The sequence below is a fragment of the Scardinius erythrophthalmus genome (assembly GCF_964197995.2).
Source record: "Scardinius erythrophthalmus genome assembly, chromosome: 19".
NCBI lineage: Eukaryota > Metazoa > Chordata > Actinopteri > Cypriniformes > Leuciscidae > Scardinius > Scardinius erythrophthalmus.
This window is the reverse complement of record NC_138239.1, coordinates 29,772,055-29,786,340: the sequence shown is the minus strand read 5'-3', so window position 1 is coordinate 29,786,340 and position 14,286 is coordinate 29,772,055. Positions and strand designations below refer to the sequence as shown.

At 33.9% G+C, this 14,286-nt stretch overlaps 1 protein-coding gene across 1 annotated transcript in view; it reads left to right on the top strand.

Moving 5' to 3' along the window:
• The window catches only part of LOC308679861 (kelch-like protein 29), a 263,473-nt gene that overhangs the window by 111,073 nt on the left and 138,114 nt on the right, over positions 1-14,286 (top strand). Inside the window, exon 7 of the mRNA XM_081347670.1 lies at positions 9,237-9,433. Within this exon, the coding sequence (XP_081203796.1) occupies positions 9,237-9,433 (197 nt within the window). The remainder of the gene's footprint in view (positions 1-9,236; positions 9,434-14,286) is intronic.

The window sequence follows — 14,286 nt, the reverse complement described above, 5'->3', positions numbered from 1 at the left end:
TTACTGTACCAACTGTACCAGCAATACTCATCGCGAGGGCATTTCCCCATTTACACTGGAAAAACTAACGGACTTAGAGATATTCATCGATCACTACTACAACTGCTACAAAATGGATACAACGCAGCAAACCCCGAAAACAAACAAACAAACAAACAAACGAAAGAAGACATCATCATCATCTACCGACACCAGGGATTTACAAACTACAGAAATTGAGGTCAGTGTACTTGCATCCATCAACAGCAAATTGGACTTACTGGTTTCAGTACATGAAGAAGTAAAAGAACTTCGAGCAAGTCTGGAATTCGCATACACACATATTGAAAAGCTAGAACAGTCGAATAAATCCCTCCAAATGAATGCTGAATCACTCAACAAACAGATGGAGACAGTCATAAAAGAAAACAAATTAATGAAAGAAACCATTCTAGACATTCAAACAAGAAGCATGCGCGATAACCTGATATTTTCTGGCATCACTGAAAATCCTTCCGACGATCCCGAAGCAATGATCAGAGACTTCATGAAAAATCAACTCAAACTCCAACCGGACACTATAAATCAAATAACCTTTCACAGAGTCCATCGTCTCGGAACACGGTCAAATAAATCACCTCGACCGATCATCGCTAAATTGGAACGTTACAAGCACAAAGAACTCATCAAAAGTAAAGGCAAAGAATTGAAAGGAACTAGCTACGGAATAAATGACCAATTTCCATGCGAAATAAACGATCGGCGCAGAATCCTCTACCCCATCATGAAAAAAACACAGAAAAAACAATCAACGTGCAAATATAATTGTGGACAAACTTTTCATTGATGGACAGCTCTACCGTGACTCCAAAATTACTCACTGGCTCTTCTAATTACAACATCGAAAAATCTGTGCCTGTCATATCCTATTATATATTGACACGATGATCCACCCTCTTTCTGTTCTTTAAACAGATACTTGCGTGGATAATCCACCGATCCTAATACTTTTGTTTAGTATGTTTCACTATGTCACACTGTACTTGTTTATATGTATTCTGTACACATTTATATGTATAGTCTATAGTCTCTCTATAGTCTTTTTTTTCTTTGTTATTATTAGGCTACTATCATCATTATCTCTTTTTAGACATTTAATCAACAATCATGCAAACACTTAAAATGGTATCGTGGAATGTGCGTGGCTTCCGGACCCAGGCAAAAAGGACTAAAATAATTAACCATCTGACGAAATTGGGGGCAGATATATCTTTCATACAAGAAACACACCTAACAAAATCCGAACTTGAAAATCTAAAATTTAGTAAATTTAACAACATATTCTCATCGACATACAACAGTAAACAACGAGGAGTTTCAATATTAATAAATAAAAACATCCCACTTACTCTTAACACATCTGTTATTGACCCAGAAGGGAGATTTATTATTATCAATATATCCATTAATAATACAACATACACACTAGCTAACATTTATGGACCAAATACTGATGACCCATCCTTCTTTCATAATTTCTTCTCACTAATACCTGACACAAATAATATTATTATTGCTGGAGACTTCAATACTGTTATCAACCCACAAATGGACCGATCAAATTCAACCAATTCCACAAGAACTGGGCAGTCTACTGAAACAATAAAACAATATATGACTACTTTTGGACTTGGCGATAGTTGGAGAATGAATAACCCTTCACTCAGAGAATATACCTATTCTTCTTCTGTTCACCAATCATTTTCCCGAATTGATCTTTTTCTCATCAGTAATTCATTAACCCAACATGTAACAGAAACTTTAATTCATCCAATCATAATCAGCGATCACGCTCCCATCTCTATCACATTAAACACTAAATTTTCTATTAAACCCCCCAGCAGATGGCGTTTCAATACCTCATTACTCCACGACTCCGACTTTGACTGTTTCATTAGGAAAGAATGGGCTTTCTTTCTGGAAATGAATGACTCTCCAGGGATTTCGCCATCATTATTATGGGAAACAGGCAAAGCAGTAATTACAGGAAAAATAATATCATATTCAACATACAGGAAAAAAAAACAACAAGAGCTGGAAAATAACTTAGAACAGAGAATTAAACTTCTCACAGATACCTATACTACCGATCCTGGTGAGGAAATACAATGCGAACTAAACTGTCTTAAAGCTGAACTCGATAGCATCATTAACCAAAAAACACAGTTTATTATCCAACGACTCAAATATAAACAATATCAATATTCTAACAAAATGGGCAAATATTTAGCAAATCAACTAAAGCGTAAACAAGAAAAAGCAATTATTCCATCCATATACAATGAATCAGACAGAATAACCCAGAACCCACAAGAAATTAATAATGTATTCCGAACTTTTTACCAAAACTTATATTCATCAGATCACAATACAGATGCAAAAGAAATAGAACATTTTCTGAAAAAATTAAAACTACCAACAATGTCAAAAGAGCAGGCAAATGCATTAGATGCACCATTCACTAATGATGAGCTCCATAAAGCATTAGATAAAATGCCAAATAACAAATCACCAGGACCTGATGGACTACCAGCTGAATTCTATAGACACTTCTGGCCAATTCTATCTCCGTTATTCGTCAAAGTTATCAAAGAAATTAAAACCACATCAACAATACCAACACACATGAACACGGCAGCTATGACACTTCTGCTAAAACCAAACAAAGATCCAATGCACCCTTCTAGTTACCGACCTCTCTCATTAATAAACACAGATTTAAAAATCATCACCAAAGTATTAGCTACTAGAATAGAAACAGTTATCCCGATGTTAATTCGCCATGATCAAACAGGTTTTATTAAACAAAGGAATGCCTCAGATAATGTACGCAGATTATTCAACTTAATTAATATTGCCCAACAAAAACAAACAAAAACTATAATTGTATCACTTGATGCTGAAAAAGCGTTTGATAAAGTAAACTGGACATTTCTTTTTTACACTCTACACAGATTTGGCTTTGGAGAGTCATTCATCCATTGGATAAAAATATTATATTCTTCACCTAGGGCCACAATAACAACAAACGGGATCACATCACAAAATTTCACACTTCACAGAGGGACCAGACAAGGATGCCCACTTTCTCCCTCTTTATTTGCCATATTTATAGAACCACTTGCAGCAGCAATACGACAAAACAATAATATCAGAGGAATACAAAACATCAATACACAACATAAAATCTGTCTTTATGCGGATGATTTATTGTTATGTTTGCAAAACCCTTCGAAATCACTGAAAGAAACCTTTAAAATTATTAATAATTTTTCAAAAATTTCTGATTATACAATAAACTGGAATAAATCAACAATACTACCACTCTCAGAGGATGCCTGGGATTCCACAGATCATGATTCTTCTCTCCCACTCCGCACCGGCAACATTACATACTTGGGTGTCAACATTTCTTCCAGACTGTCAGAGTTGTTCAATCTTAACTATACTCCACTTTTAAAAAAAATAGGAGATGATTTAAAACGCTGGACTAACCTACCACTATCACTTGTCGGGCGCATTGCTACAGTTAAAATGAAAACTTTACCACAAGTCAACTATCTGTTCTCAATGCTTCCAACAACTCCCAGCGATAAATGGTTCAAATCACTTGATTCATTAATTTCTCAATTCTATTGGAAAAACAAAACATCCAAAATATCACTAGAAAAATTACAGAAGACAAAATCACAAGGTGGCCTGGAAGCTCCAAATTTTCAATATTACTTTTTAGCAAACCAGCTACAATATTTGTATAAATGGATCCATAATAAAAATCACAATTATTCATGGATGGAATTGGAACAAAATCAATGTAAAAATACTTCAGTTTCAGATCTCGCCTTCCTACCAAAATCAATAAAAAAAAATGCACTATTTTAATAATGTTACAATTGCATCAACTCTAACAGCCTGGTGGAAAGTAAATAAAATTAATAACTCATCACTAACATCATGTAGACACACCCCCATCTGGTTCAACCCTGATTTTCAACTATGCAATAAACCTATACATTTTCCATCCTGGAAACAAAAAGGAATTACGCATCTCCATCACTTATTTGAAAATAATAAATTTGTATCATTCCAAACGCTAGTCCAGAGATACGGTCTTGGGGGAGAACAGTTTCTACAATACCAACAAATTAAATCCATAGTTAAATCCAAGATCAACATAATTAATAACCCACTTAATCCCTCTAAGTTAATGGAAGATATAATGAAAATTACTAACACCAACAAACTAATATCCAAACTACATAAACTTATATTAAATAATGATACAACAATTATAATACCCATGAACAAATGGGAAAATGATTTAGCCTTATCCCCCAACACCGACCTCTGGAAGGAAGTCTGTAACAATATTTTTTCAATGACTAGCAATACTAACCTCCAGCTCATACAGTTTAAGATTATACACAGGATCCACATCACTGAAAAAAAGATGTTTATAATGGGCTTGAGGGACACAGACATTTGTTCACAGTGCACAATGGGGAGCACAGATGACTATCTTCATGCCCTATGGACCTGTCAATCAGTTTACTCATTTTGGATATCAGTGACCACAAAACTCTCTGTTATCATGGGTTGTGGAATCCCTCCATCTCCGTCACTTTGTTTACTCAATAACTATATGGAAGTTGATCATCTCCCAATTAAATACAAAAATCCACTCCTCATTTCTCTAACTATCGCCAAGAAAGTAATTTTGCAAAACTGGAAGTCCAAAAACTGTATAAATATCAATCACTGGACTAATCTTCTTATAGAATACATCACATTAGAAAAAATAACATACACTAACAAGAATATTCTATCTACATTTCTTGATATCTGGAAGCCATTCCCAACTCATCTTCATATAATTCAGCAACCTGTAACCGGATCCACGCACTCCCCCAATATATGTGTGTAGATATATAGATATATATGATGTTCAATAAGCTATACTTTTCTTTTATTTAAATCTGCATATTATTGCTATTACTAATTATTTCCATTTGTGATGGTGGTATTAAGAATAGTGATTTTGGTAATATTTTAATATAATTATTAGTCAGTCCTCTCTTTATTATATAAATAACAAAATGTTAAAAGTATAAATATTAAATTATTATATATATATATAGATATTTTAATAATATAAACCGTCTGGGTTGGGCGTCTGTTCTAGGTGCTGTTGGTGGGTCCGATTGGCATGCCCTGTTGTCATGGTCATTGTAGTCTCAGTGGTCTAATTGACCCTTCCCCTTTCACTGCCTCCGGCCAAATCCCTCCCTCATGTAAAATAATTTGGATTGATACCTGGGTTGGATATGGTGTCTCTGGCTGGGTAGCTAACCAGTGCACACCATGGTCCTAGCCATGGAGGAGGAGGAGAAAAAAAAAAATTGGGACAAGAGGGCCAACCACTAATAACATTTGGTTATGTCAGGTCACTACCAGACTAAGGGAGCTTGGTATGGTGGTGCCTGATATGGTGCCCCAGCATACTTATTGGAGGAAGACTCAATGGAGCATAGAGGATTAATTGCTGTGGCCGGGTGTCGCTGGTGGCAGTGGGGGGGAGGGGATTGGATTGTCGGATAAAGGAGAGGTGTCTATGTCGGGGGGACATGCTGGTTGTGCTCACTGGCAGTTGTGGATCAGCCCCTGACCTAGAGTTTAGAGCAAATATACAATAACTTATGGACTGATCTTAATGTATTGTTATTGTTATTATTATTACTGTCACTAATACTATCATTACTATTTACTATTTATTTATTTATTTATTTATTTATTTATTTATTTATTTATTTATTTTTGATATATATATATATATATATATATATATAATTTTTTTTATAAATCACTAAAACTAACACTATTACTATTGTTATGATTATTATTATCATCGATAATAATAACACCACTAATATTGATATATTATTATTGATTATAAATATCAACAATGAGATTGAGATTTCTTTTTTATTTTATTTTATTTATTTATTTATTTATTTTTTCTTTCTCTCTCTTTCTTTCATTGTTGTTATTCTGTTTCTGTTTCTCCCTCGCTTCTGTATTTATGTCAATGATTTATTACCGTGTATATGTTACTGTTTTGTTAATCTGCAATAAAAAAAGAAAAAAAAGAAAAGTAGTTCCACCAAAAATAAATAAATATATATATATATACTTTTCCGTTCAAATAACATGTTTGCTCTGCAGAATTAATGAAAGCAAATCAGAGCTCAGGTGTATAATCTGGTATAATGTTGTCCAACAGTATGTCAGCGAACTCAAAAATAAAGAAAGCACTCACATTTATAGATTTTTCAGACCACTTTTCTCTCAAGGACGTAGGCAAATGAATGCGCTAGAAATTTCCTGGAAAGTGGGAAAAATGGAAATTGTGTCAATTTTAGAGACCCCTCTCTTTCTTAAAAGGCTCCCCCCACCCCCCTTTGAGTGCCATATTTTCATCACTGTATTTTTCTAGTCTAATCAATATAATAGTCGTAGTCCGTGAACAAAAATAACTATTTGTATAACCATTTAATGAAAAATGTCAGGGGAGGCATGTTTCAAACTTGAGAATAAAATTATGGCCAAAAAACTATTTTCTGAGAACAAGTATTTTTTATTTTTATTTTATACTGTTATTTATTTTCATTTAATTTATTTGTTTATGCATTTGTGTATTATTTATTTATTTATAAAATAATTATAAAAGTATGTATCTATTTTTAATAAAATATAGTTTTTTTTTTTTTTCACTGAGCTTATCTGAATGCATTCTGGGATCTCTACAAATGATGCATGCTATGCTGCCTGAGAATATATACTAAAGACAGTGTTTTAGAAACCAGCATAATCATGCACATATTAGGCTTTTTTCCCACTTGAGTGCCATACTGTATTTTCAGAGTCTAATCAATATAACAGTCATAGACCGTGGATGAAAAGAACGTTTTTGATAACCATATAGATATTTTTTTCAGGGCAGACGTTCATACTTGAGAATAAAATTATGTCCAAAAAGCTCTTTTCTGAGCGGAAGTGTTTATGGAAATAGTGCGAGTGGGAGTGTGGATTTAGATTTCTCTAATTGATCTCAGGGAAAGAGAGAGGGCTGAATTTATATTTTCTTTTTCTTCCCCACATCTTAATGGTCAACTATTTTTTTGCCTTTTGTTTCTTAATATTTCTCCTTCTCCACTTACACCTGACAGCAATAAACTTTGCATTTTTGTTTTTCTTTTCAGGAGTAACATTTCTTGATTTTGCAGCCACCGCCAGAGACACCCACCTCACCTCATACTCTGCCTTTTGCCTCCCTCCAAGTCAAACCTCTTATAACGTCTAATATCACCGTTCGTACGCAGGCCGTGTTGAACTCTGTTTTGGCAGGTATTTGAAAGTAAATCCTCGTCCCAGTCATGGAATGGTCCCTTTTCCTGTAGGATGGCTGCTGGTTCCCTGTGGCAGAACTGATTTTCTACCCCCTCCTTTCCTTCCCTGCTTACATCACGTTGTCTGTCTGTCATATGTAGCGTGTATTTGTCTTTGCATACTGTAGGTTCTAAATATACCTAGACTTCAAGTGTCTTCATAAAGACTCACGAAAACACATGCTGTGATTTGTTTAAAGAGGAAGTGTACAATTTTTGATGCTAAAATACTTGATTCTTTCTCAGTTTTGGTGCAACATGAAAGTGCATTCAAAACCCATTTTACTTTGAAAATGTGATGCATTTCCGAATACAACTTGATTTTATCCATCAGTGAAAAGTGTTTGTCCCCCTGAAATACGGGCAAAATCCCTTCACATTGTCTTGCCGCAATGTAAAATTTGTACAGTTTGATGCTGAAAGTGACTTTTTAGAAATTACACACTTCACCTTTAAAGCATGTGTTCAAATAGAATAGGAACCGTAAGCTGAGGCAGAAGAGATGATATTATTATTATTATTATTATTATTATTATTATTATTATTATTTTCACCTCACTGCCATGTCTAACCACCTGCCGTCCATTAATGGAACGTCATTATGAGCTTTTGTTTCTCGAGACACCTCTCACGTCTTTTTGCAGCATCCCTAATAATTGAGGTTTATAGGTTTAGCGTCTATAACGCACACCCAAACAAAGGAAAAAACCAAAGTCAATCAGCCCTGTGCAGATACGCTAAGCCAATGCCCCTCTTCTAGACGGAGTGCAGCTCATCTCAGGAGCCAGACAATCTGCACTCCCCATATGCCTTTAAATATGTATTATGCATGGAAATGCATAGCAGCTCACTCAAGTTTTCCCTCAAGCGCCGCTGTAGAGAAACTCAAAGGCCTGACTTTGAGTCACACTCGCTGAACAGCTTTAGTGGATGCTCTTTCAAATGAGTCCATCCCACTTTGCAATGCTTGATAGGTTTTTAATTGTTTCTAAAAGGAATAGTTCCCTCAAAAGCAAACCATTATTTAATGTACCTCATGTCATTTCGTATTTTCTACAGTGTAAAATTATTGTAGAATTTTTCTGCAATGATAGTGACCATGCCAAGCTCCTAAAAGGACAATAAGAAACACCATACAAGTAGTCCATACAAAAGTATATATAAAAAAAGGTAATACTTTACAATCCTTATTGTAAAGTATTACTTTTTATCTCATTTGTTATCATATGTTAATGTGTTAACTAACATGAACTAACAATGAGAAATACATTTGCTACAGTATTTATTATCTTTGTTCATGATAGTTAGTAAAAGTACTGTCATTCATTGTTTGTTCATGTTAATTCACAGTGCATTAACTAATGTTAACAAATACAACTTTTGATTTTAATAATGCATTAGTAAATGATGAAATTAACATTAACTAAGATTAATAAATTCTGCAGAAGTATTGTTCAGAAGTATTGTTACCATATTGTAAAGTGTTTCCTTATTTTTTTTTAATTAAATTTTAGTATTTAATTTTTTTTCTAATAATGTTTATTATGTTTTTCTAATAATAATGTTTTTTAAGTTTTTTTTTTAAGTTTAAAATTTTTAAGTTTAAATTTTATATATATAATTAAATTTTTTAAATAATATATATATATATATATATATATATATATATATATATATATATATATATATAGTAGTTGCAGTTGAGATCCAACCTGCAGGTCTCTGGTTTAACGGTCTTCAATCTGTGTCCAGGTTATCGGGCGAGAACAGAAACGGTGAGAAGATGCAGCTGACGATGAGCAACATCAGTTCAGACGTTCTGGAGCTTCTCCTGGAGTTTGTTTATACTGGTTCCCTCATCATTGACTCGGTCAACGCCAAGACCTTACTGGAGGCGGCCAACAAGTTTCAGTTCAACACTTTTTGCAAAGTCTGTGTCTCCTTCCTCGGTAAGAAATATTTCCCTAGATGTTTCCATTTCACCAAAGCTGTGTTCCTAAAGCAACTAATTTGGTAACACTTTACAATAAGGTTCATGAGTTAAAGGTACAATATACACGATTTTTTTGCCGCTAGAGGGCGCTACATTCCAAACAACAACAATGTAAATGTAAATCAGTCAGAGGGGAATCGAAAAATCATGTTCATGGATGAGGTAAAGTTCTATTTTTATAAATGTTGCGTTTAATGACATGCTTTTTGTGGCGAGGGGGCGTGGTTCAGCGCGGTTCTGTAACGGGAGAGAGAGAAACGAGACGAGCGGGACGCAAGGTCAAGTGCAAATGACGAACACCTGTGTCTTATTGCAGTTTTATTGGCGTGGAGAGACCACTTATAAGCCGCGCTGGAACGAGAGAGAGACTGGAGAGAAAATTGGACACAGAGAAAGAAAACCGGTGGATCCGAGCTCTCATTTTTGAACTGTTTTGTGCCGTCACGGTTGCCAGAGTGAATGTGCGTTGTGCGTGACTTTTGTTTGTTTTGTTTTATTTGAATAAAGTCCCAGTCACGCCGATCCCTGTCTTCTTCGTTCCTGACTCTTGAGCCTCATCACACTTTTATTTCATTAAAATGAATTAACCGCAAGAAAAGTAAGGTTTAATACTATATTGGTTATCATAGATGTTACTGTATGTCAAATTCATTGTTGTGATAACGCGGCGCAGTTTTACGTGTTCTAAACAATTGTAAAAGTACATTCGAACATACCCACATCATTTGTACATTGTACCCACATGTATATTGTAGTTGTACCCACACATACTGATTAATCTTTATGTATAACACATGCAATATTTATTTACATTGCCATAAACACCAGATAAACAATGTCAATAAACTAACGTTAAACACAAATCTAAAGCAATAATACTTTCCTTACATAAACATAACTATTACTGAATGCTACATTTGGAAAATATAAAATTAAGCATGCTTTGTCGATAGAACCAGCTGCAGTCGGTAAAGATAACGACTGCACGAAAAAATAATGGCGACTCCCAGATCTCCCCTGCTCTAACGCCCCGTTTCCTTGGTTAAAATCGCAATTTTCTCACGATTTAAAAAATAGTTGGAAACATTTGGGATATTGTAAGTAATCAACTTAAAATTTATAACACTGGCCTTGAGATTTTGGGATATTTTAATGCAAAATTCTTACATATTGTACCTTTAACATTAGTTAACCCTCTGAGGTCTGAGCTGTTTTCTGGGCCCTGGAGGTGTTCTGACATGCTCTGACATTTCTGGTTATTTCTGTTACTTGTGACATTTTCATGGCTAAAGTCTAATTACACTGTATTCAGCACAAACACTGCTACAATAATATATCAGCAGCATGTATGTAAAAGTTTGTAGTTTTGAGATAATGACATTTATGCGTAGTTTGTGAAAATACAAAAAAAAAATTCTCACTGAAATAAGGCAATGAAACCCATACTGATTATTTTTTCACAAGACTTTTGAAAATTGTATGACGTAGCCTAGAATATTTGCTGCAAAACTATGTGAAAATCACCCTGACTGCTCATTCAGATAAGACAATATATTGATTTAAAAATTTTACGACGTGTTTTGTGTTAAAAAGCTTTATGCGGGAGCTCATTGATATGTAAGCTTTTCTCACCTGAGAAAGACAAAGAACCTCCCCTAACGGCCCTATTAGGAGCTATCAGGCCCTTTCATTCTGAGCAACCTTGCACAATACTGTAAATGAGGAGATTTAAAAAAGAATGGCTTTTAAATTGTTTGGATTTATTTACAACACAACATAATCCAAAGATACACAACAAATGCCAAAAAAGCACTTCAAAGACAGAGACCTTTGTGCCATTCCTAAAAACATTGTACATACCTTTCATTTCCAAGATTTTCACTTTACCGTGTTCACGTACAGAGACTCATGTGAATGTTGAAGTCCTCAGTGGCATCTGGGCCCTGAAAAAAAAAAGTGAACATACTGATATCAAGAGAAAGGCCTGCACGATTTTGGAAATAAATATTAGATTTTTCTGGTTAAAATTGCTTTTTAAAATTCCTTTTTAAAATTCACAGAATACACACACACACACACACAAATGTTTCCAACAATATATAATATAATGAACACCAGGTTTGTTGTGCCTTGTAGGCATAAGGTATATGCGCAGTGCCGGATAAAATAATAATAACAATAAATAACCTATAGCAGTATAAATCTTCCAAAAGATTTCAGTAACAACTAAGCTAGAGAAAAATATATTGATTATCATGTTACTTCAAATGTTTCCATCCGTTATGATGATATGAAATGAGATAATAATAAAAACATGAAGCCGTTTGGTGCGTTTTGCTTTCATCCAAAATATGATAAAGTACATTCAAACGCGATCGCTATCAAAAATATGATACATTCAAACGCGATCGCTATCAAAAATATGATACATTCAAACGCGATCGCGCTCAAACATAAAACATTATGGTTACCATATACATATCTACGTTTGAGCAGATATCCACAAACACAGTAACAGTAAACACGGGTCTAAATATTATAATATTCCCCATATATCTAGCAACTGCAACGTGACATTTATGCAACAATAACAAACTAATATGTAAGAATTTCTTACCTTACATCTTTCTTGTCTTCAAATCGCGTTCTTCTTCTTCTGAGGTAGCCTAAATCCAATGTAAGCTCAGGCACGTCTTTCAAACTCGACGAAAAGTGAAGTGAAGTGTTTTGTTGTTGAGGTAATGAGCGAGTCCGCGTTCCATGTGGAGATTTGCATGTGAATATCTTTTGCGCGAGTGGGCGTGGCCAAATTAAAAATAATTAGGAAGCGTTTGAGAAGCTGGACATCTTGTTGGTTTTATACAAATTACTTAAACAGAGAATATTTGTTTTCGTTTTGAATCCGATCATTTAAAAGTACACACTTAAATGTTTATAAAGGTATATGGCTCACAAATGTGTGACAAGTATTCGCTGAGTTTTGTTTCAGTTTATAGACGTGCTCAAGAAAAAAAAGTTCACCGCGACGGAGAGGCAGAACGCACACCCTGTTTATTTTCTTTATTTTACAAAAGCACAATGCCCGCGCGTTTGTCGACCTCAGAGGGTTAATGTATTAACTAACATGAACTAACCATGAGCAGTCTATTTGTTACTGTATTTGTTCATCTTTTTTAATGTTAGTTAATAAAAATACAGCTGTTCATTGTTAGTTCATGTTAGGGTTAGGTCCACAGTGCATTAATTGGGCATTTTATTATTATATAATTAATATTAATTAATAAGATTTTAATAAAGTATTAGTAAATGTTGAACTTAACATTAACAAAGATTAATAAATGATGTGTACGTGCAGTTCATTATTAGTTCATGTTAACTAATGTAGTTAACTAATGAACCTTATTGTAAAGTGTTACCACTAATTTTTTGCTGTTTGAATGAACAGTAAATTGCATGTATTTCATAAAACAGCCGGGTCCGAATATGTACCGGTTTTTGTTCAGAGAAACTTGTCGCATCACGTTTGGTCAGTGAGATGGTGAAAAATATGAAAAACATGAAAAACAAAGTCACGACTGTTTTTGGTGCAAGTAACCTTGTTTAACATTGAAAGAGGACCTCAGGAAATAAAGGCTGCAATAAATGCAGAACATAATTGTAGTGTTCAATCTCTCATGGACAAATTATGATAATAGGCTTTCTAATGAGTTTGTTTTTGTAGGTACTCTAAAATCTTGGAGTAATTTACTGTAACTTCATGGTGAAGCCGTGAGGGAATATGCTCATTATTCATTCTGTCCATGTCTCACATTCTCTTTTTGGATTCTGTTTCCCCCCTCAGAGCTGGAGGCTTGTGTTATGTTGATTGACATACGGGCATAACACACACACACACACACACACACACACACACACACGCTCTACTGTGGACTGAAGTGAATCAGAAATACTGTTGCTCATTACAGCACTCGTAATGGCTTGCACGCTGCTTGCGATCAGATGTCTTGACAATGATATACACTAATATCTAGTAATCAGAATACTTTTCGTGATATTTTAGTCAGATATTACACTACAAGCCAGACTCCGAGGAGACAATCCATACATATTTTAGAATGCCAATCCTGTCGGGTGGCTGTGGCCGGCGATCTGCACCATCCACAACTGAATTGAGAATGCAGTGTCTATTTAGTTTCAGAATTTGCATTGAGATGCATACAGAATGCAAGATTAGAATTTGAATTTGATCTTAAGTTCAAATTAAATAGATTAACATTCTTATAAATTCATGCTAAAAGTGTTAGTTTCTGTTTGTAGTTGTAATAAAAATGTCACTGAATGGCCTGTAAACATGTTGTCATGCAACGTATATGACAAATCTACAGAAACATTAATTGATATTAAAAATCAGTGTTTGAAATGCCACCTATAATTTTATATTTAATAATTTACAGATATTTATTTACAACATTTATTTATAACAAATTATATATACATATACATATATATATATATATATATATATATATATATATATATATATATATATATATATATATATATATATATATATATATATGTATATTATAATTTTATTTATAATATTTATTTTACATTTATTATTTGTTTTATATTTATTATTATGCATATATAATATGTATTTATAAAATATTCATGTAAATATTTTTTTTTCATTTGGTTTTGGCTTTTCGCTTAGCTTTATTTATTTATTTATTATGTCTGTGTAAAAGATAATAAATAGGTGTTTTTTAGTCATTTGTGATTTGTAGGAGTGAATTTGGTTGTAGA